General features: G+C 42.4%; 1 protein-coding gene across 4 annotated transcripts in view; it reads right to left on the reverse strand.

Annotated features, from left to right (window-relative positions):
* SPECC1 (sperm antigen with calponin homology and coiled-coil domains 1) overlaps nucleotides 1–25,123 on the reverse strand; it is a 234,889-nt gene that overhangs the window by 83,749 nt on the left and 126,017 nt on the right. For 2 of the 4 annotated variants that reach the window (XM_066599531.1, XM_066599532.1), the window contains one exon: nucleotides 820–962. In XM_066599531.1, the coding sequence (XP_066455628.1) occupies nucleotides 820–962 (143 nt within the window). Of the gene's footprint in view, nucleotides 1–819; nucleotides 963–14,220; nucleotides 15,276–18,741; nucleotides 18,820–25,123 lie in introns of those variants that run through there. The other 2 variants (XM_066599533.1, XM_066599534.1) reach the window with 2 other exon arrangements.

Below are 25,123 nucleotides of genomic sequence, written 5' to 3' on the forward strand. Positions count from 1 at the left end.
TTTGCTCGGAACGGAACCTCGAGTCAACAAGGTGGGCCGCAACGGCTCTGCCCATCTGAAGCCCTTATTGACTTGGAGCTCTGTCTGACTCAAACTTCAAAGTGTGTTTATTCTGAAATGCTACAGCGTTTCAAAACACCACATAGATGTTGGCATACCTGTCCCGGTTCATGCTGCCCGTGATTCAGACAGCATGAACCAGGTGACAGATTTACTTAAAAAAATAAATAAAAAATCAACCAGGACATCAATGAAGATTTGGATGTTCTCCCTTTGTTTGTCTCAGCTTCTTCCAGATACTTGGTTTCCCCCCACAATTCATACTTGGGTGAATAGTATTCTTAAAAACATATGCCTCACTGTGTGTTTCTCAGGGCTTATTTAGACGACCGTATAACGGCTCGGTTTTCACGCCGAGCCGATATACGGTGTCCTTGTCTGCAGGGGGGAGGATGGAAGAGCCAGGAGCAGGAACTGAGCTCCTGCCCCTTTCCCGCCACTATTTGCAATGGGAGGGGCGGGGCGGAGGTGGAGCTAAGCGTTGGGACTTAGCTCCGCCCCTGTCTCGCCCCCTCCTCTTGCAAATAGTAGCAAGAGGCGGAGAGGGGGCGGGAGCTCAGTTCCTGCTCCTGGCTCTTCCATCCTCCCCCCCTGCAGACAAGGACACCGTATATCGGCTCAGCGTGAAAACCGAGCCGATATTCGGTCGTCTAAATAAGCCTTAAGAGCAATATAGGAAAATGTAATTATGTTGTAATACGTTGTTGATCACTAAAGACTTTCACAGTACAAATATAGTGCAAATATATGCAGCCTTACCTTGCGGACCCACATCAAAAGATTTGATTAAGGACTTGACAGTAGCTGAATTTTCATTGGACGTCATCGATACTTGACCCATACCTTGGCCCTGCCATCTGACAGCATTTACTCCATCCACCGGCTCTTCACTCAATAACTTTCTGTGAATACACAAATTAGTTGATTATAACAACATACTAGTAATAGTTTACCAATACAAAGTGGCACTGATTTAGACAAGCCCTGGCTATCGCTACATTACCAAGTATAAGTACACATTTCTGGCGCATTATTTAGTGCTACAATACATAAACTTTGAGGCATAACATCCAAATATACTCGTTTGTTTTCAGCAAACCTCCAGTCTTGAGACAGTATTCTGTCCCGGAATTGCAGTGGGAGGAGAAAATATTCCCTATAGTTGTTCTTCTCAACCTACCCTCCAATCTGCCGTCTCTGGATCTCATTTTTGGGATTAGGAAGTGTGAAGATTGCAACAACCATCATGGATGGCCAAAAATGGAACCCAGAACTGGCGGATTAGAGGGTCGACAGAGAAGTAGTAGTATGCTCCCCTCCCGTCTTGGGAAGGAATTTTGTCCTGAAGCCGGAAGCATTCTGCATTAATAACACTATGGAAAACGCCATGTATTGCAACATTATGACTTGCATTAGCCAATTTAAACATAGAAGCAATATAGCAATTTAATAAGCTGGACTGCACTTTGCAAAATGGAAATAAAAGCCTATAAAAATATCAAAGTTCTCTACAAAATGCTTTTATTTTCCATTTTCAATGGATTTCAATGTGCAGGAAATATCACAGTGTAGAAAAAAAGAAAAGAGGGCCTGGGGGAAACTGAGAGCATTTCCTGCCTATAATTTGTCTACATGGAAAGCAATAAGGCTGAGGGTATAATGTATCTCATTAGGAGCAGAGATGCTTTAAAAATGGACTCGTAAAGAACTCTAAATTGTAGAAATATAACTTTCTATTAAAATATTACGCAATAAATGGAGAGGTGGCAGAGTAATGTACATGACCATCCGTGCCATTCATCCCTTACCAGCCACTTAACTGACCAATATGCTATTTTGTTATTACATTGAGGTAGCGGAGGGTTGAGTGATCTGGACCCCCGGCATGGTTACAGCATTAGAGTGTATGGATGTCACAAAGTGTGGTAGTGAGCAGGAGGCTCCATCTATGGATCAAAGCAGAAAGCCGCTTGTACCAACTCACATGGCCCATTCACATGGGTGTATGAAATGTTGGTCCATGAAAAATGCACTAATTTCCAAAATATGTGAGTTTTTATGTCCGTGTTGCATCTGGGTTCATTGCGCAAAAAGGGCCAAGTTATGCCAGTTTTGACAAAACCCGGAAAAACGGTGTGGAACAAACAAATGCCATGAATACAGATGCGAACACATATTCAGTGCATTTTTTTTAACACACTTATAGACTTTAATGGGCGGTTTTGCTCTGTGAAAACAGACCAAAATAGGACATGCTGAGATTTTTTGTTATGTGCAACACTGGTTTGTGTAAAAAATGCACTAATTTAATTAAGTGAGCCTGGATTCTGTCTACATAAAGTAATAAATACAGAATTAATTAGTACAGAAAAGACTCCTATGCAATTACGATTTCATGCAAGTGTGATGCAATTTTAAAGCAGATTATGGGGACCTCATGAAACAAGAACCAGGACGTGCAGAGCAGAGAAAAACGCGTTTTGCTCACGCGATTTTTGATGGTCAGTGATGCTTTTTCCTGAGAATAATCTTGCATTGCATTGCTGCCGCTTGCGAAAGACAATAGCAGTTTCGAATGTTAAAAACGCATAACACGGACATCGCAAGTTCATGAGATGCGATAAAACAAAGGCTGCATAGGGAAACCTGGGCGAGAAATAAAAAAGGCAGAAAGATAGGACTTGATGCGATTTTTAAATCTCGCAACATCGCAGGACAGAAAACATTGCAAACGGGAATGAAACCATTGGTTTGATAATTCTGCGTCTTCACTCACTCTCTCATCGCGCAATTTTATTGCAAGTGTGAAGGCACCCTAAGTGAAGTTACCTACTGTAGCCAAATGAGCCACTGTGTAAAGCAAGCCACCAAATGGGGTGCCCTATTGTGTCGAGTGAGTCCAACTGCAGAGGAAACCATTGTGAAGTGTGGAAGCAAGTAGCAGAAGTCTGAGAGTGTTTAGTTGCAGCCAAGGGTTTGTAAGCTGTGGAGAAACCCTAGAGCCTCCTGGCCATAGAAGCAGAATGTGCTGTGGACAGTTACCGACTGTTATTAGAAGCGTCAAGCCAACGATACTGAGTGTATACTCCCCATGAGCCACGACAAGGCTGCTGTGTGCTAAGAGAGACTGTATTCGTGTTGCCATAGTCTGAAGACTGTGGGCCATGTTCAAAAAACTTTGTTCACAAGTTTAAAAGTTTGCACTGCCGCTTTGCTGCTCAAGTAAGTGTTTGATGAGCAAATTTTTGGAAATTATGGTTTGGCCACTTCACCGAATTTCACAAAAAAACCCCCAAAAAACAGAACTTCACCAATACCCCTAAAACTGGCGTATAACACTGTCTAAGGGCCATAAAAGCCCTGTAACACTGTAAGGTCACCTAAGTGCTTTTAAAGGCAAGGTTAAAGAAGAAAAAAGATATATAGAAAAGGAAAAAGGTGGTAAGAAGAAGCAAAAGAAGGAAAAAGATTCATTCTTCCTCTTCTCTTCTTTTTCAAAGAAGGAGGAAGAAGGAAAAAGAAGGAGGAGAAGAAGAATTTTAGTAAATTTGGCTGAGAGGAACCAGCAGGAGTTTGGGTTCACGCCAAACTCAACTTTTAGCAAAGTTCGATCTGAAACATAGTTCTCCTCTTTCGGTTCGCTCAACACTACTCGTATACTGATCTATCTCCATGTGAAGGTCCCACAAACTAAAGCTGGCCACAGACGTAACGATGCTGCAACAACAAGTATTTACTTTTTTTTGGCAGTTGGAACATTGGCGAGGATAGGAGTGGAGGCAAGTTGATTTTCACCATGATATGGTTAATTATACTAAGGTCTTACACAAACCTACTGTTTTTAGGTTTACACTTTGAATAAAGATATAAACAGCTTTTTTTACAGCTCAGTTTGATGGTTTCCCAGCAATTTAAAGAAAAAGCTATTAGGCACTAAAATCAGTCATTTTTAGCAACTAAATTATTAGCAATGCGAGACTCAACTGAAGCTGCAAGATTTATTTTGCAATAGCACCAGACATAATTAAAACTACATGTATTCAATAGATGACCAAATGAGGAATGATGGTGCAGCGCTCCGAGGACATGATTTCCTCATACTTCGCAAGAAGTAAATAAAATATGCAGATTTTGAAGTATTATAAATAGAGATGAGCTAGTATACTCGCTAAGGCTAACTACTCGAGCGAGTAGTGCCTTAGCCGAGTATCCTCCCGCTCGTCTGTAAAGATTCAGGGGCTGGCGGCGGGCGGGGAGCAGCGGGGGAGAGCGGGGAGATCTCTCTCTCCCTCTCTCCTCCCGCTCCCCCCTGCTTACCTGTCACCCGCGCAGGCCCCCGAATCTTTAGAGACGAGCGGGAGGATACTCGGCTAAGGCACTACTCGCTCGAGTAGTTAGCCTTAGCGAGTATACTCGCTCATCTCTAGTTAGAAAACAAGCAGCTGATGTAATTCACGTTTATATCTATGCAGACATTCCTGGGAATATTTAAGACTGGAGAGAACTAGGAATCGTGTTTGCAGGCATTTTTCTGGTCTACCTGTCCGTAATCCCATAGAAGAACATTACAATTCATCTCCTCGCTTACTTGAAATGCCTGCTATGATCAACAGATGAGGTTTGATTCTACCCCTTCTAACTTGTTGAAAACTAGTCTCCCTTCCAATTGAGGTCTCCACAAGGAAAAACTGAACAACTAGTAACGGGTGAGACAACTTTAAAAGGCCATCCAATGCTCCTCTGGGATATTTGGAATGCAAATGTAAGAAATCTCCCATTTGCATTAAATTAATCATACACAGTAGATGAATGTTGGTCAAACCTGCTGCAGTCCACCAAAGAGGAAAAGATGGTCAGGTTAAACTCTGTTCGCATCACGTTTATGGACTTTAACGTTTATGCCGGGGTGTTTATGTTAAATAGATGGACACATTTAGTGTCTATGTTGGCACTTCCCTGATACACACACTATGGAATCATAGCTTTAATCTTTTCCAACCCAATTTGTATCCTGGTCTTTTTCTTCTGTTATACAACGGCGCTATATGCTGGCTAAAGCCAGTACTGCATGAGGTGACAGATTGGATAAGCTCCGACAGCAGAGAGGCTGGCAATATACAGTAAGAGAACCCCAACGGATGTCTTCTAACATAGGAGCTGTATAGCTTTAAATCATAATGTCTTTAGATGTCAGACAGTGGATTGGAAAGGGTTAAAGGGTGGGCACAAGAATAAGAAGCTATCCCCTATCCACAGAGTAGGCGATAACTTGCTGATCGGTCGGGGTCTCACCCTCGAGACCCCTGCCAATATCGAGAATAGGACTTCCGTGCTGTGTTTTCCTGTCACTACAGGGGTTGCTTCTCCCCCCAACAGTGACATTACTTTGAATGGAGCTGTGCCCGAACATGCATGATCAGCTCTCCATTCACTTTCAATGAGATTGCCGAGATACCCAAGTGGTGCTTGGCCAACGCTACATTCAGAGTGACGTCACTGTTGGGGAAAAAGGAACCCCCACAGTGACAGGAGAATGGGATATGGAAGTCAGCAGTGAGACCCCATCAAGTTATCCTCTATCCTGTGGATAGGTGATAACTTATTATTTTGGTACAACCCCTTTAAGCCCTTTGTTCATGGGCAATCTTTCAGCATTATGAGCACTGATCACCGAGATCAGCGCTCCTTCAGCTCAGCCTTCACACAGGCCTATCAGACACTATTCAGGAATGAACAATCATTCATGCGATGGTTCCTTCCTAATTTGTTTTTTTAGGCTTCACAAAATCTGCAGTCAGTGAAATAACAAACGTTTACTCGTTCAGAGTCTGAGTGTTGTCCCGTTTACACAGGGTGAACTAGGGTTTTAATGAGCAATTATTTATCATTTACAAGATAGGGAAGAACTTCAAGATCAGTGGGGGCCCGACCCCTGGGAACCTCACTGACCACAAGAATGTGAGTCCCGATGGTCCCCGAATGAATGAAGTGTCGGTCGGTGAGCTGCTAATTAGAGATGAGCAAACCTACTCGTTTCGAGTAATTACTCGATCGAGCACCGCGATTTTTGAGTACTTCCGTACTCGGGTGAAAAGATTCGGGGGGGGCGCGGGGAGGCGTGGCGGAGCGGGGGTAGCAGCGGGGAACAGGGGGGGGACCTCTCTCTCTCCCCCTCCCCCCCACTCCCCGCTGCAACACCCCGCTCATCTCTACTGCTAATCCATTTATTTCAATGACAGCCCCGCAAATTGCAGACTAGGAGCACTTAGCAATCTCTGGCGCTGTCAATGAACTAACTAGAGCTGTGGCGTGTATGCACAACCTCTGTTTCTATTTATGCAGCGACCGTTTGGACCCCCCATTCTGTGGATCAGTGGGGGTCCCAGCAGTCATAAAGCTACCCCTATCCTGTGAAAAGTGGATAGCTTTATACTTTGGTACAACCTCTTTAAGGCATCTGTAGGGGATAAATTTGTCTTACAAATATGCCACGCTTCTTTTAAGAAGAGCATTGTGTGACGTTTAGTAGAAGCAGTACTCTGATAACTGGATTAGTCCGTATCCATCAAATTTGGTTACTTCCAGTGGCTTGCAGTTGTAAATTATTAGCAATTATAAGTCAATTTAGAAAAGCATACACTAAAGGTTCAGTGTATACAGAACTACATCAGAGACATTATTCATTCACTCTAAACTCTAGCTAAAACCTCACTGAGGAATCAGGTTACATGCTGCCCATAGGAATCTATGGAAAGCAAAGGTGGAGGCAGCAACACAAAAAGATACTGCCAAAATCTCTAGTGCTTAATTTCACTTTAGTGAAAGCTTCACGGCTAAACTGCACAATTCTGCTGTATAATGTCCTCCGTGTTTTTACTTCTGGGGATGTGCTACAAAAAGATAGGCAAGCAGAATCTCATCTATGCATGCAGTATACAGGGACATCATAGCAGGAATTCTACACCATCATCTTAGAAAAAACTGACAGATATAGAGTCTGCAGAGGAGGAAAACAGCTTAGGAAATACAGGATACAAGTCCTATAAAGGCCAGAAATCGTGTTCTACCCTCAGATACACACGCAGCAGCTTATTCTGAAACGTTATCTGAAATGACAGGTACACTTTAAAGTGCATATAGAAAAAAATCCATATTAGATGTGTAAACAGCTTTTGAAATTATATAGGAAAACTAGATTATAAAAGGCAAATGGAAGGTCTACTTTGCTTGTTGAGAGACTTATTTTCTATAAATACTGGCTTCAGCCTTCTTGATGGCTACTACCATATGTAACACATATCACAACTTTTAGCTATGTTTATTAATTGTTAAAGTGGTTGGACAGTTGTAAGTTATTAGCGGCCTATCCTCAGGATTGGTCATCAATAGTAAATCAGCGGGAGTCCAATTTGTTCTTTTCTGGGTTGGTGTGCTCGTACACGGAGCTGAGCTCTGCAGGAAGTATGCAGCTCCATCCCCATTGCAGTGGCCCGTTTTTGTATTACAGGCAAAGCTTCCATTAATTTCAATGTGAAATAGCCTGCAATACCAAGCCTGGCCATTGCAGCAAGAACTGAGCTGTCTACTTCCTACAGAAATTAGTTCAATGCACCAGCCCAGAGAACAGCTGATTGGCAGACATCCCTGGCGATGGACTTCCACCAATCTACTATTGATGACCTATCCTGAGGATAGGCCTTTTAAGAAAAAAAAATGGCCCAAACAGGTAACCATTCTGATATTATGATATGTCCCCTCAAATTCTATCAAAATCCAAAGAGACATAGCTTTTCTCCCACGCCTTGAACAGAAGTGATATAGCCTTGAGTACCCTCAAATGAACACGAGCAACTCTGAAGTTAGTGGATTATCATTGGAGGACTCATTAGTATGGTAGAACCTTCTTATAGAACCAAGCACCAACTTCGCGGGTGGACAGTGAGGAAATGGGAAGGCAGACAAATCAAATCACTGGACTCAGCACCCCTATAACCTTAGTTTATTGGGCTCATATGACAGGATAGGTTCCCTTTAAAATAGAAATTGGGGAAATATATTAAGACTGGCATTTCAAATTCTGGTCTTAATAATCCCTATGCCGCCACACATGCAACTAATACAGGAGACCTAAAATAGGGGTCTGCTGCCAGGGATCCCTAACGATCAGCTTTTTGCCTGGCCAATGTGCTCATGCATTGAGCTCATTTAGAGAGGAAGCAGATGGCTCCGTTGCCACCGCAGTGGCCAGGCTTGGTATTGCAGATCAAGTTCCCAATAAAGTGAATAGGAACTTCACCTGTAATACCAAGCTTGGAAACAGAGCTGTCTACTCCCTGCAGAAATCAGCTAAGTGCATGGATTGGCAAACAGTTAATCTTCAGAGGCCCCTGGTGGCCTACCCTTGCCAATCTACTGTTGGTGGCCTATCCTGCACATAGCCCTTCAATAGCTTAAAAAGGGTTGTCCAATTGAAACCTATGTCAGTATAGAACTCACTGGTGATCCAAATTTAATTCAGCAGAACCAGGAGGGGGTGTCCATGTGTTTCAGGAGTAATATTAATGCTAAATTGGGGTGTGCTAAATCTATGTAAAAGTGGCCTAGAATGGTTTTATATATCAAAATCTATAATAAAAAATATTCTTTCCAAAGACCTATAAAAATGAAATAAACTTAACAGAAGGTTTCCTCTCATTCCAAGATGTTCTGTACCATGGGGAGGCAAAACTACAAAAGTCCTAGGCCGATCTTCCCTATCATACCAGCTACACCACCATATGTTTTCACATGAAAGGTCATTTAATCCCCTCTGCTTCACCAACTGCTCGCATCCACGGTAATAAAAACAACCACGAAGAATAATATACATCAGATGCTTTATTTGTGTAAGAAAATATGTCATTTGCAAAACAACAATTTTCGTGCTGCCAAGAAAACAGAGAAGTTGGCAGCTTACAATCACGGTTTCAGTATATAAGCACTTCATAAAAATACATTAGTTTCACATAAATATATCTGGGATGCATATAAGAGGGCCAAGTGTAAAGGGAAAAGGTGGCAGTTCCATTAAAGGCATGTTCAGATTTTTAATATGCCTGGGCACCAACGTTTCTCCTTTGCCTCGTACCTCATAAATGTCCCTTACAAAATATTGGCTTTGTAGGAACTCTGAAATCATCCGACTAAATGAAAGACTTTCCAGAATAGATAATTTTTGGCAAAGGTCAGTGTTATGCAAAATACATAAATGGTTTTATATAAGAACTTATAAATTAATTCAACATTGCACTCCCACGACCTCAATGGCTGATATACATCACAGAATGGTACAATGGGCGGATAATAGTTGGGCATTGTTAGCCCTTGCCAGCTATTGCCTTATCTAGCTAAACATTCCCATCACCCCTCAATATCGGAGTTAAAGAAGTTGACAAAAATCATAAAATATTGAGAAAAAGGCAGACAAAATAAAATAAATAATTGAAGCGTTAGTTACCTGTTAAAGGGAACCTCTCAACTTCTTTGAGCCCCATAAACTAATGGGGTTCAAAAAGATGAGGAAACAGGAGGTCGAGGGAGATGTGTTTTATATCACCGATGCCTATGCTGTGTCCCCATGAAGTTGGCACGCACACACAGTAGAACTCTTTTCGGACTGCTCTGTGAGCGCACTCTCCATCAAAATTAATGGGAGAGCGTGTGCACAGACCTGTCGAGCCGAGCTTCGTAGGAGCACTCCATGGGTATGAAACACAGCTCTTCAGACTCCCCCCGTTCCATGACCTTTGAGTCCTATGACATAGTTTATGAAGCTCAAAGGTAATGAGAAGTTCCCTTTAAAATCCCTTCGCTCCACCACCAGTCTTTGTTAACTGGACTGCAGTAATGGCATGTTTTTGACAACACATGACTGCTATAGCCAATCACTGGCCTCAACGGTGTACCGTTGAAGCCAACAATTGGCAGCAGCGGTCACGTATTGTCGATGTGACGTCATTACTATAGCCAAGTAAGCAGAGACAATCAGAAGTCACCAAAGCAGTGGTGCACGGGCAGGGGGTGGGGGGTGAAGGGCATTTAACAAGTACATCTTCTGTTATCATATACCATTTGCCTGGATTTTTTTTTTAGAATCTCGGACAACCTCCTGTACTCCAATCAGCAGGAGAGGACCGTGAACACAGGACCTTCCCTTCTGTTAGACCCAAATTCCGAAAAGGTATATGAAAATCACATCCCCTTTAAAAGAGGTATTCTGGGCATTTAACTCCTAGCAGTATCAACGACCTATCCTGAAGATATTGTAGATCAATAGCAAATAAACTGCACCACACACAACTTGCCCTTCGTCAGGCTTAAAAGTAATAAAGCAAGATCTTGAGAGTCCCCCTATCCTGGAAGGGATACATGATAGGAAGTAACTAGAGATGAGCGAGCATACTCGCTAGGGGCAATTACTCGATCGAGCATTGCCCTTAGCGAGTACCTGCCCACTCGGAAGAAAAGATTCGGCCGCCGGCGGCGGGCGGGGTGCGGCGTGGGAGGAACGGAGGGGAGATCTCTCTCTCCCCCCGGCTCACTGCCGCAACTCACCCGCATGGCAGCCGAACCTTTTCTTCCGAGCAGGGCGATACTCGCTAAGGACAATGCTCGATCGAGTAATTGTCCTTAGCGAGTATGCTCGCTCATCTCTAGAAGTCACCAACCAGGAATCTCCAATAGGGGAGAGCGGTTTTGTTCAACAGTAACAGGAGGGAAAGAAGAGGTGGAAATAAATATGAATATTCAGAGGCGGCTCATGAAATTGGACTATGTAACATGCTAGACGCCTTCATTTATTCCTTCCGCTGATGTGCACTCCGCCAATTTATTAGGATCAGTTTTTATAGGTTTTATAGTGGGGATTTTGGCTAATTTTTTTTTTCTGCACCTTTTCTACCTTGTATTTTTATTTCTGTGGGGTTTCATTTAAACCCTCTCATTTTATATTATTATGTGGTTTTATTTGTATCAGCTTCATCCAATGTTCTATTGCAATCTGACTTTTATAAATGTTTGCAGACGTGTTTACTGTTTGTACTGCAGTTTTGTGTCCTGTAGGCCTGTTCTCAATATACTTTTTATTACTACTATTATCATTTTACTATAAACATACTTTTCCAATCTTTTTTCCATTTACTCAAGCCCTATTCTTCATCTATCACTGACCATTTTTAATATGTAATCCAGCTGAAGCGATTACAGGCTTTCACCCCGAAACGCGTTTTACAATGTTGGTTGTTCATATTACTAAATAAAGGAGCAGTTGAATCTAATTGTTCTAAGAATTTGGTTGCTCGTAGAGCGCTGTGCCGAGCCACAATTTTTTTTTTTGTATCTCTCCTATTCTCAGGATAAGTCAGCCATACTGCAAGAAGTTGAATGCCCTGAATACCCCTCTAAGGAGCAAATGAGTAACAGTCATATTTTGCTGTATGACTTATAGGTGTACTTTCCCATAAATCCCCTTATTCCTATTACTGAGAGGACCTGTCAAGAAATAAAGTCAGCAGGGCTGGCTGCATAGCTCCACAGTTGTAGCCCCGCTGACTCTACCCCCATTTTTTTTTCTTACCGGCTCTATTCACCCCATAGGCTTTATAAGGTCCAATTCCCGGTACTGTTAATGTGTCATGTGAGCAATGAGGACCGCCCTTTTGACACCCTGCCAGAATCGGCAGGCTAACCCAAAAGTCTGTTTAGGTGAAGGGAGGAGAAGATGAAAAAAACAAAAGGGGATAGAGTCAGCGGGACTACAGCTGTAGAGCTACACAGCCAGCCTCTCTGACTTTATTCCATGAGTGTTCCTCTTTAAATGGTGTCCTCCTACAGCTACCACTAGGGGCAGCTCACTGCATACAGGTTTATGCAGCTCCCAGTAAGTTACAAGTGGTGACCTTACAACCTGTGCCGATACCAAGCTACTATTTAGTTGCTCTATCAGTCATTCTACACATGAGATGTTGGTGAGGTGTAAGGCCAGTCTCACACATGCGCTCGGCAAAACACTGCTGCAATTTTACTTTTGTTTTCGGACGCAGGTTCATGCGTTCAACAGCGGGTTTTAGTGCACCCCATCACTGCGATGGGTGATGAGGTGCGCTAAACTTGGCAAAATAGAGCAGACCGCGCTCAAAAATCGAGCGCATGTCTGCAAAGAACCATTGAAATCAATGGGAGCGTTCTACCGCGGCAGTAATCAGAGTAAAAAGTGCATGTGTGAGAGAGCCTTTACTCCATGTACTACTTCAATCTGGTTGGTGATTAATACTGAGGAGAGTCCATCAATTAACAGGATCCCTCCTTTGGTACTGTATTATCAAATACTTGGGCACTATTCTCTGAACCAAGCTGATGTGCCGCTCGTTCGTAACAGCCCCCTGTTATCAGTGCAGGGCTTTTTGTGCTACATGATTCCCCTAATTTCATGCAGAAGCCAATACAAGAAAACCAACATTCAAGTCAGTGTATGGTAACCACACAACCAGTTGCAATCAGTGTACGCTAACCGAACCACTAGACTAAAGCTGCCCATAGACAATAGCTGTCCGCTGAAGAATTGTATGGCCAATGCCTATCATCCCTGATTTTAATGGGAGCGGCACCTGCAATTACCTGCGCTGGTCAGGGGTTGGGGGATCAGCTTTTGCTCCACACCCTTTGTGTTATGTCACTGACAGCGGGCGCCCGAATATCTGATCAGTCAGTGGCCTGAGTGGTGGACCTTAACCAACCAATTACTAATGACCAATCCTGAGGGCAGGTCACCAACAACAATTTCCCGGAAAACACCTTTACGTTAGTGTAAAAGGGTCAACAATCAGCCAACGATGAATGAATGAATGCTCATTCCCGGACTGTTTTCTTTATTACTTTATCACCTATATAATACTTTTTCTATACAAGAGTATGTATCATCAGATCTTTCTGGCTGACACTATTTTTTCTCGACAGCTTACTAAAAATAAAAGTCATACGTTCAGCCAGCTCTATGGGGACGAACAGTAGTAGTAAGGATCGCTCCTCCCTGTACTAGCGATTCCCGATCCGGGTATAGAAAATGTAAACGACTGTCCATCAACATATTTCTTGATTTGTGCTCATTACATAGGGCACAGGTACCTTAAAGTAGAACACTGTAGATCAGAGAAGAAGTTGCTAAATAGTTTCAGTACAGTTAAAAGCACACATACAGATATTCTGTGTAGACCGACAGCGGGACTTCAGAATCATTTCCTCTGAAGGGCCCAAGATACCCTAAGTTTGAGACTGGCAGGCTCTGTCATGTCAAAGCTGGAGTCTAAGCACAGTTTCGGCTCTGTTCACATAAGCATCATGACTTCAGTTTATATAATGGAGCTACACTATCCTACCAAAAGTAATTGGACACCTGCATAAGAATCAAAAGTAGTATTTATTTCCATAGGTTAATACTTAGCGGGACCTCCTTGGGCCCTAATGACATAGGATATGTTCCATACTTTCTACTAACATTTGTTACACTTCAGCTGGAATTTCCCTCCATTCATCCTGCAAATGTCTGGCTAAAAAATGATGATGCATCGGCCTGTCTACAATGGTGCAAGAAACATAGTCATTGAACAGTTGAGCATGGAAGAACGTTCAATGGAGTGACAAATCACAACACTCCATTTCCGATCAGATGGATGTACCTGGGTGTGCAGGAGCCTGGGAAACATGTTTTACCTGAGTGTGTTGTACCAACAGTTAAGTACGGACAAAGTTCCGTTATGGTCCAGGGATGTTTTACGTGGCATGGCATGGTTGTAGTGATGAGTACCATGAACACAGAGGTGTACCCTGACATCCTTATGTACTGCTGACAATGTGGTAGTACTTTGGGAATGGTCAGAAATACTTCCAGCATGACAACACTCCTTGTCACACATCCAATGCAGTTTTACGATAGCTAAAGAATATGGATGTTCTACGATTGGACTGGCTACACAGAGTCCCAACCTGAATCCTATTTAATTGGGATCGTTGGGAAGAACTGAAACATCGGGTCAGAAAATATGAACAGTGTACATCTTCTTTGAGAGACATTTGTAGGATGAATGGAGGGAAATATCAGCTGAAGTGTATCAGATGTTAGTAGAAAGTATAACAGAGAGTATCCAATGTCATTAGGGCCAAAGGAGCCCCACTTAGTGTTAATATATGGAATGAAATCCTGATTTTGATTCTCGCTCAGGTAGGATAGTGCATGTTGGATCCATTTTCAAATGGATAGTGGAAAAATGTGCCTTGATTTTCACGGTGTCCGTTGATGCTCCAATGTCTACTACAAGAATAACGTTCAGACTGTGCCAATCTTGTGTCAAAAATACAAGCAACATGGACATACTCCATTAGCGCTAATGTGAACAAAGCAAAAGAAAACGCAAGGGTGTCTCTACACACCTGAATCTTCAAGGAAATACCTGGAAAATATTACCGCTTGCTTATGATTACAGATGTAAAATTATGAATTACGGAAAAACGTAATAAACTATATTATGGCAAGGCGTAATGGCAAGCTATCTTACAGTAGCGACTGAATATGAAGACTATACAATAAATAATACTAGCCTGAAGCATAACGGTTATTAACACTGCAGTAAGTAAAGCAGGTGATAGCTATACATTCATTCTGCGCTTACCCAATATATTTACTCAACACTAAATGGATAAGCTCACTTTACTCCCAACTCTTACTGCCGTTTACAGTGTAATAGTGCAAAAAGTGGGAATGCTTCAAAAGACATCCAATGACCCAACACTGACATCTAGTGGCTGGAAACAGAATAACTGCTACATGTATACTACAGTAAAAAAAACCATAAAAGAAATATAAGTGATTGACCGAAAAAAACTTCATTACCAAAGCGTCACATGAGCATAATTGTCAATATTCAGATGAATGACAGATTTAAGGTGAATAAATAGCAGCGCCGCCGGAAATACAGTGTAACAGGAACATGTGCAGAACACAATATTTGCTCATGGGTTGACCTTCTGCAGTTTACGGTTATCCCTTTCAGCACAATAATACTACATGTATGGCTCTCTGAGATTAGGATGACTGGCTAAAGTCCACAGCAGTCACTGAGTGGTCTCATTCAGGGTCCGGGGCTCCTTTTTCATCCCATTGCTAGCTTGCACAGGCAGCATAACTGCAAAAACAGAGCACATGTGTCATGGCAGATCGGGCGCAGAGAATGCAATTAATAGTTTCATGTGATGCAAGGATTCCCTTCTGGTTACAATCAGATAGTAACATTACCTACAGGAGCCCTATATGCATGGGAGGATATGCATATATTTGCAACAGTAAGCAAACAAGTAGCTAGACATGGACAAAAAGAAAGCACAAATGTGTGGAAACGGACACAAAAGGGCTTAATGCACATACAAACGGGACAACAGTGTTCTTTTTAATGTTGTAGTCACTGCAGTTCAGGTCTAGCAGTTATATAGGGAGGCACAGCTGCTTGATGGTTGCCCTGCTGCTCTGCAATACTGGTTAGGATTAAATCATGTCCTCATTATTCAGTGCTACTGTGGTTTACCATCATACTATAAATGGACGGCCTATTCTGGAGTAGGCTATACACATTAGGTGGAAGTTGGTTGATCAACTGTTGAGCGATTATTCATTTTGGTTAAAATTGGTCATTTTCGTTAATTTTATTACAATGCGTATGAGGACCTTTAGGACAGGCCATCAATATTAGATTTGTGGGAGCAGACTATGCACATTGTCAGTCATCAGGTATCTGAAACGTCGTGGCGCTTGAATGGATGGGTGCTGCAGCTTCTTCATGCTCTACTTTGGGTTTTAACTGGTCGGTACTCCGCACGCCATACTTTTCATAGTGGCCGTGCCTGGTATAGCAATCTTATTACATTCAAGTAAGGCATGTTAAGACTCTGCCCATATTAGTGGCATAGCTTCCATTCCTACAGGGGTTGTCTTACCAAGTGAAGTTATCCTGTATACATGGGATAGGAAATAACTATCGGATCGGTGGGATCCCCTACTGCTTGTGAGAACAGGGTTTTTGAATGTCCTTGAATTAATGAAGTGGTGGTCGAGCGTGTGTACTACCACTCCATGAATTCCAATAGGACTGCTGGAGATAGCCAAGCGTGTACAAGTACTTAAATATTAGGTTTTATGTTGGTTTTTATTATAATAATCGAGGAAAGCGCTTTTGAGGTTGTTTTTTTTATTATAAGAATCAGGTGTTGAGGCTACCATACACCTTGAACAACTGTCGAGTGAATGGTCATTCAGTTGACAGAGGTTTCCTTCGGTTCCCCCCCAATATTTGGCTTGGCCAGATATTTATCCGTTTAGGCAGATAAGTCGCAGCCAGGGAGCTTTTTGTCAAGAACTTAGCTATAGGGGTGCAGAGGTACCAGCATTATAAATGGCACATGGTAGGTAGGGGGCCCTGTTACAGATTTTGCATTGGGGCCAAAGAGCCTCTAGCTAACCCTCTACCTAATCTTATAGTAATCCAGCAATGCCCCTTGCTGGTAGTGTTACATGGATACTTCTTAAGAGACCCAACAATGCAGAGGAAAGTTGGGAGGAAGGAGTGGGGCATGCTGAACGTTTGCATCTAGGCTCATGAGCCTTTAGCTACGCCTGTGTCGTTGAGGGGTTATATAGAGGACTTGAGTAATAATAAATCCCTGTATTCCATCATCGCATAAAATTTAAATTTATGCATTTCAAAGTTTTTCTATTGCCATAGAGCCAGTAACACTAAATACAATGGTATAAAGAAAAGTATTATAGAAGTGATACCTTTAATGGCTAACTAGAAAAATTATATATGCAAGGTTTCGAGGCTACTAGACCCTTCATCAGGCCAGTGTAACAACATAACACCAGTCTGACAGAGAGGCTAGTAGCCTTGAAAACGTGCACACAGTATTGTGCAAATGTTTTAGGCAGGTGAAGAAAAGATGCTGCAAAGTAAGACACTTTTTAAAAACAGATGCCTCATTGACTCTAATTTTTTTTTCTACAGCAGAACAAGGACCCCTAAACATCCAGCCAATGTGATTAAGAACTATGTTCTGCCTAAAGAAGTGATGATACGGACCCCACGGAGTCCTGAACTCAACATCATCCAGTCTGTCTGGGATCACATGAAGAGACAAAAGGATTTGAGCAAGCCTACATCCACAGAAGATCTGTGCTCAGTCCTTCAAGATGTGTGAAAGAACCTCCCTGCCAATTCCATCAAAAACTGTGTGCAAGTGTACATAGAAGAATTGATGCTGTTTTGATAGCAAAGGGTGGTCACACCAGATATTGGTTTGATATAGATTTATTTTCTACTCATTCAATTTGCATTTTGTTAACTATCAACACTTCTATTTTTTAAAGCATTCTTACTTTGCAGCATCTTTTGCGCACCTGCCTAAAACTTTTGCACAGGACTGTAATTTTTCTGGTTAGCCAGTAAAGGTATCATCTCTAGAACACCTTTGTCTTTTTTATACAAGAGCATTTAACATCAAAGATTTTTTAGCTAAAACGGTACAACTTCGTCGTAGAGTTAAGTAACAAGAGTCCTTAAGAACTGTATACTGAACTGTGCTATATATGAGGGACTGTTACTGCTTTTCATTGCTAAACCAGAACCATTCGTCGCTGAAATTAGAATAGCCGACTGTATGCCAGAACTGACTGTTTTACGCCTTTTCAGCAACTCCTATAGAAGTCGATGGGAGCTACAGAAACATAATAGCAAAGTGATCTACACGGTTTGTGAAACTCTGCAATTACAATCCCCAGTCTGCCTATATAACTGCATACACTATGGGACACCCCTGTGGAAATAGTAATGTCGGCCATATTCAGAGGCGTAACTTTGACCTCCTGGCCTCCAAAATCTGTAAACAGGGCCCCATTTGCAATATGCCATTTAGAATACTGGCATCTTCTAATGTGGCAGAGGGGCTATGGGCATAGTGGTACCAGGGTATGGAAGAGACTGCTTCATCTGCACCCCCTTAAGCTACACCCTGGACATATTAGCTGTCGCTCTCTAGAAGCAAAATAATATGAAGAAACATCTGAAAAGATTCAAAAGGGGATTTTCCTGCTGTTTTAATTGATGACCTGTCCTCAGGATGGGTCATCAATAGTTGACCAGTTGGGACCCCAATTGATCAGCTGTTTGGGCGCCAACCGTCTCCAGGAAAACACAGGGTACGGAGCGGAAGCAGACGGCTCCATCCCAAGTAGTGACCGGCGCTGGTAAGGGCAGGTGCAGCTCCATTAAAATTAATGAGTGCTGTACATGAAATTACCAGCAGTGGCCACTACACAAGGGTCGGAGTCATCTGCTTCCGATCCATATCCCATCTGCTGCGCCAGAGTGGGTGCTCAAACAGCTGATCAGTCCTGAGCGGCAGACCCCAACCAATCAGTTAGTAATAACCTATCCCGAAGACGGGTCATCAATAAAAAAACTGCCCGGAAAACCCCTTTAAATCTTGACACGAGGGCAAATTCCCTGCATATTTAATAATGGTTTTTAGGGTGTTAGGCCTGGTCCTATAGTAGGAATGTTTGAGTGCATGTTTACCCCTTGTGTCCTTTTTCCGGTGTCTTACCTCTGTTTCTTGTTGCTTGCGCCAGAATCTAATTTGCCAGTTTGCAGGATATCTCGAACCGTGAGCGTCTTTTTCCCCCTTAATAGCAGAAGGATCACATCAGATAAGACGAGCCAGGGAAGCATGTCCTATACACGAGGCCTAAGTGACGTTCAAGGCATCTAAACTGTGGAGAGTCTACACAGCACGCTTGTCCAAAGAGTGACTCTCAGGCTGCAAAGAATATCTCCCCTAAATCTGGAGTATACACATACTTACAACTACTGGAAAGAAACTCATGAAGCGCCTGGCAGGCATCGGCGTGCCACCTTCATTGCCACAGTTATGATTTCCATAATATTGATGCCCAGGGATAATAAAGCAGAATGTGACATCGGGTTTGGAAAAGCAGAAGCCATACAGAAATCTTCCCAAACTGAAGATTTCAATTACTATATAGGGGGTTGGCTGTCCCACCTCTGGTCCACCCACCTATTGTAAGAAAGAGGGTCCCATGACCCTCATTTGGCGGTGAGAAGAAGGCGATTCTTGCTTTGACTACCATAGAGAGTGGGCCACATTACTCGGCTCTTTCTATAAACCTAATAAACTCAATGGGGGCATCCCTCCACTTATCTTAAAGGGGTTCTCCAGGACATTAACACTGATAGTTCATCTTCAGGATGAGCTTTACGTAAAAAGCATTTTCTGCCCTCTTTTTAACTGATGTCCTATCCAGTGGATAGGCCATTAGTAGTTGATGGACGGAGTAGTTGATGGATGGAGGTCTGCCGCTCGGGACCCTCATTCATCAGCTTATCAAACGGCCAGTGCAGAGGGCCAGATGTTAACAAATGAGAGACTAGCGCTCCAAACTACAGGATTCCTTCAGGGAGATGGCTAATGATAGTAAGTGCGGGTGAAGAAGAGAAAGAAAAGGGACTTAACTGGTGTGGAACGCCTGTCAGGGGACAGGCGTCCACACCGTCAGTCTCGGAAGGATTGATAAAATATCCAGAAGGGCAAGATCCCTAGTCCATAGGGAGAGCCAGTAGGTAGGAGAACCTCGGTCAAAAACAGAGGATGCACTTAGGATAGTATGAATAATAGGAGTCTGATGAAGAATAGGACTTTTTTCGTTGAGCAGCCCTATATGCATACTGGACTCCTCTGGATCCAGGATCGTTCTTAATGAGCCAGAGGAAGTCCTGGGAGGTTTCACCTTTTTATTGGGGGGAACAACGTGCACTCCATTGGTTTTCCCTCCATTGTTGCCTGTGTCTACACATGTTCCACCAATGTGGCATATGAGGACTTGGAATTCTGTCAGTTTCTCACAAAAGTTCATATGTTAAAGCATTAAATGATTCATATTAGAGGGTCTAGACCAGTGGGGCCTGGAGGAATGGGAACCCTGAGGATCTGTGGTGGAGACGATGACTTATTTTTTTTGGTACAGCAGGCTAAGTAGATTTTAAAGAAAAAATGCCCCCGGATCCCCTCTGTAATGCTGAGAGCTGCTTATATTCCAGTATTTTTTGCTTATTGTGACATCAAATACAGAGCTCTGACAATACCCCAGAAGAGGCTCCTCTATGCCGAGTGCTGCGATATTACTAAAATATTACAGGCGATACTAAAATCTGCTACATTAAAATGTAACCAAAACGAAAACCCACAGAGTAATAAATGCGGCCAGTTTTCAGCGCTCACTTAGTGCTGCTTGTTTGCACAACTCATTAGACTTTTCTGCGCTTTGGACAACATTTACTTTAATATATTTGTAGAGAGATTTGGATACTGAAGAAATAATGATAAAAAACAGTGAAATCCCATTAGTGCCGGCTTATGGCTCCGCTGATTAAGACTAATGAGGAGACAGGGAAAGGAGGCTGTATATTTTACTAGAGACAAAACATGCAAAGCCCCCAGCATCCCAAAGACATGGCCGACACCGCCATCCCTGCTGGGATTTCCGGACCGCGTACCATGTTTATACGACTCCAGCGACTCCGCATCGCTTACATCCCACTCCCAGAGCGTCGGCCTGTCTGTCTCCTGAAACACACTTAGATTTACAGTCACAATTGTGTTTTCTTCTGAGAGGCATAGGATTGCTTACTTATTCTCTTCTGTATAATCTACGTAGTGGTCTGATTTTATTTTTACCCGTTTGTCCATTTATTTCCTCAAAACAACTAATTTCATTTAAAGATGGTTCACTTTTTGATAATTTGTTTTAACTGTAGTGGTCATCAGTAGATTGGTATGGGTCTGTCACCCGGGATCCACATCAATCAGCTCTTTGAAGGGGTGGAAATGATTGTACACTGAATTGTTTTCAACAGGAAGCAGACAGCTCCATTCTTACTACAGTGGCCAGACTTTATATTGCAGGCAAAGTTTTCATGCATTTCAATGGGAACTTAAACTTGCAATACCAAGCCTGGTACCTGCAGTAAGAATGGAGCTGTCTGCTTCCTGCAGAAATCAGCTTGGTACACAAGTGCACTGGGCTGCCAAAGTAGAGGTCCTGGGCAATGGACTATTAATGATCTACCCTGACTTGCTATTCTAACATTAGTCTGGGAATATGCGGAGATAGAAACAGCAGGTGGCGCTATTCTAACGGTCCTGGAATATGCGGAGATAGAAACAGCAGGTGGCGCTATTCTAACGGTCCTGGAATATGCAGAGATAGAAACAGCAGGTAGAGCTATTCTGACACTGGCCCTTGAATATTTGGGGACAGAAACAGTAGTTGGTGCTGGTCTAACATTAGTCCTGGAGTATCTGGGGATAGAAACTTTTTTAAAAATAAATATCAATACAAAAAATGTTTATAATTAGAGGCTGGATTTAACTTGAAACAATATCCTTCATTGGAGAACCCCTTTAAAAAGTCAAGCTGCCATCAGTAAGAGGTCTTCTTATAAAAAGTCAATATACATGCAACCCTTTTTTTTTTCTTTTTTTTTAGAATTTTTGGCCATTTTTAATTCTGCCAGTACTATGCAATGAAAAATTAAATACAAAATATTGTACATCTCCATCGGTTAACACAAAGGATTAGTACACTTGAATGGTAGACTAATGTAGTGAATGGAATAGGTTATCTGCAAGTTAGACTGGTTATAGTAGGGGGAGGATCGGAATGTCATCATCAAATGTAATCATTTTTGGGAAACCCCTTTAAGTAGTGAAGTGCTTCGTTACATCAGTTTCTGGGAAAGTTTGGCGATAGCAAATGGACTACACTATCTCATCCGGCACTGGACACATGGAGAGCACAGTTTGCAGCTTTGGTCTCCTTTTAGCAAGTTAAGCATATGGTTCTGCTCACAGTTCCATCTTCGTGCCGCTTTCAGGGATCAAGATGGAAACTAGTGATGGAGGCTATAATGCGGTGTGAATATAACCCAACGTATACAAGACTGGAAAACGTACAGAGACAATAGGGCAAGAAGCACGGAGGGAGAAGAAAGTATTTTTATATCCATGTATGTAGCTGGATGACCCAGTGATGTTCCAAAAGTGCTGACCATGGTATAACTTTACCACCTTCGTTACAATAAGGGTGCGTTTACTTATAGACGATTTTCTGTGGATTTCCCACAGCGCATGCATATTGAAATCTGTACTATTTAGTGCAGATTTTTTCAACTGTGGAGAATCTGCATAAAATCAGCCAAGTGTTAAGCCTTTCCAATCCAATTTTGGATTCAGGGATTCCTAAAAGGCTTTCTCCTTTAGCTGTTATACAACAGTGCCATCTGCTGGCTAAAGCTAGTGTGTGTGCGGCAGAGAGGCTCTGACAGTGGAGTGGCTGGCAATAGACGGTAAGAATACCCTGCCGGACGTCTTCTGACATTGGAGCTGTACAAGCTTCAATCAGAATGTAGGAAGATGTCAGACAGTGGATTGGAAAGGGTTAATGTACCCCAAGGACCACAGGAACAAGTGCAATTGTATTATTAGTGACAAGAGGCACTTAAAGGGTAAAGTTCCAGTAGATTCCTAACCATAGGCAGCATAGACTAATGATAAATTCCTATGTTATAACCAACTACATTCCCTGTGAAACGCTTTCCATGGAAAATATTTTAAGCTACTGTATGTTTTTTTAGACAGAGGATAGCACAAACTATTCACAGAAATGGCAGTAATATTAATATACAATAAAACATATTTATAGCAGAAAACGTAACACAAATATGGATTAACAGAAGCGCACACGTAGAGCAGGTAACCAATGTAGCCAGGAGCGGGACTAGGTCCATTTCTAGATGTCATGTGCTATAAGGATCTCCGATCGCATTAGGTCACATTCTGCTGTGCTATTATAATCTACTCCAACCCTGACTATTATAGGCTTGTAGAGAACGGTGAGACTGGTATCAGAAAGCAAATTACCGGATCACAGAAGCAAGTCACACATTGTTAATGGAGGTCATTGTAGACATGAAGACAAACAGTATTTACTTTAATTCTATTAAATTTTGACAAAAATATTAGTACTTCATATCCTTCATGAACGAGCTCTGCAAGGGCTGAAGCTTGCTGGGCAGCATCACACATGCAGGACTAGCATGTCCGCCTTCTAGATTACACAAGTGTTGGTAAAGTACAATGCTTACAAGACACCATCTACTCTGCCCCCTACATTCTACTGGTTACATCCCACTGCATGGGATCCTCATCAGTCAGTTGCTTGCTGGTCTGGTGCGTTTGTGCACAGAGCTGATTTCTGCAGAAAGCAGACATCCCCGTTCTTATTGCAGTGGCTAGGCTTGGTATTGCAGGCCAAGTTCCGATTAATTTAAATGAGAAATTGAACTGTAATACCAAGCCTGGCCATTGCAGTGGGAATAGAACTGTCTGCTTCCTGCAGAAATCGGCTCACGGCACGAGTATAGTCGCATGGAGAACAGCTAATCAGCAAGGGTCCTCAGTGACAGACCCCCACTGACCTTCTATTGATGACCTATACTGAAGACAGGATATCAAATGGATAACCCCTTTAAGAGGACGCCATACTCTGTACTGGATTTGGGACTGCAAAAGCAATTATATACTTCTTGATGACAGATAAACCAATTGGGCCATTTCTGGAGGTTTTGAATAAGCAAACAAGTTAACTTTAAATGTTTGGCTTTAAGATACAAGGAACTTGATAGGGTTCCCGAATAAAATGTCAGTCAGCAAAAATTATGGCCACCAAACAACTGCCAATACCTAGACACAGACTGGCACATACATTTGTTGCCCTTCATAATGTCTTCATTGCGGTGAAGAAACGTTTTGTCTCATTTAGAAATTAGCTGCTAAGTGCCCCGTGGTCCTGAACCCAACAGCCCCCACCCCTAGTGCCAACCTTAGTTGTTTTTATTACTCTTTGATTTTGAAATCTCCCACCTGCACCATTTGTTCTCCATCCAGCCCACGCAAAGTATGATTTCTGCTGCAAATCACGGGCTCAGAGATGCACTACACATGCGTCGCTACACCCAGAAGAGCAGGCAAACAACATCAACAGGAATGAATGGCGCATGTGTGAGATTTCTAAGCGGATAATAGTGGCACCTACAAAAGCTGCAGTTGTACACCAGGCCAAGTACGGAGCAGAACTACTATCAAGAACTGAAAAGCTTGCTGTAATTTGTCCCTTTTGCTGTGCACTCCATTCATCCATCTGTCCCAGGTGCTGCAGTGAGAGTATATAGCCAGGAATCCTGCTTTCCCATTTATTTAGAGGCTTTTTACCCAAAGAGAGGAGTCTGTTAGGAACCCATCCAATTAAGTTCACCTGGATGTGGCAGATGGGCCAACCTGTTTTGATCAAAATATGAGCTAAGAACCTTGCATTTTTATGCGGTTACACTTTCACATTTAATTTAATTGTTGGCAGTGCTGACTTTGTTTTTTCTTATGCACTTGATTTGTTATCCTCAGGGCACTTGCCAGCTAATTTACAATTGGAACAAAAGGTATTTTCTCCGCAATTAAAACATTATGGGCAACAAAAGTATGTGTGTCAACCTGTGCATGTGCAATAACAAGCGCTGGAGGTTGTCTAGTGGATATAATTTTGCTAACAAGAAGCCATTCTAACAATAAAATTCTATTAGAAAAATGAATTTGCACTTCTTGCATATTGTGAAACAATAGGTGTTTTTGGAGGCTTGAAGTTGTATAACTATTTAAGGCGTTTTATGTTATTAAAGACTGATCAGTGATTGTAGAACTGCTGGTACAGACTGTAATAGGAGGAGACAGAGTATGAGCATCCTCAGGGGTAGGAATGGGTGGAGATCCTTGTGATCAGACCACCACAGATCCACTTTCAGTGGATTTGCTTTAATATTAAATCATCAGAAATAGCCTTTAACATGAGAAAACCGCC

Source organism: Eleutherodactylus coqui, chromosome 4 (genome assembly GCF_035609145.1).
Source record: "Eleutherodactylus coqui strain aEleCoq1 chromosome 4, aEleCoq1.hap1, whole genome shotgun sequence".
In the NCBI taxonomy this organism is placed as follows: Eukaryota; Metazoa; Chordata; class Amphibia; order Anura; family Eleutherodactylidae; genus Eleutherodactylus; species Eleutherodactylus coqui.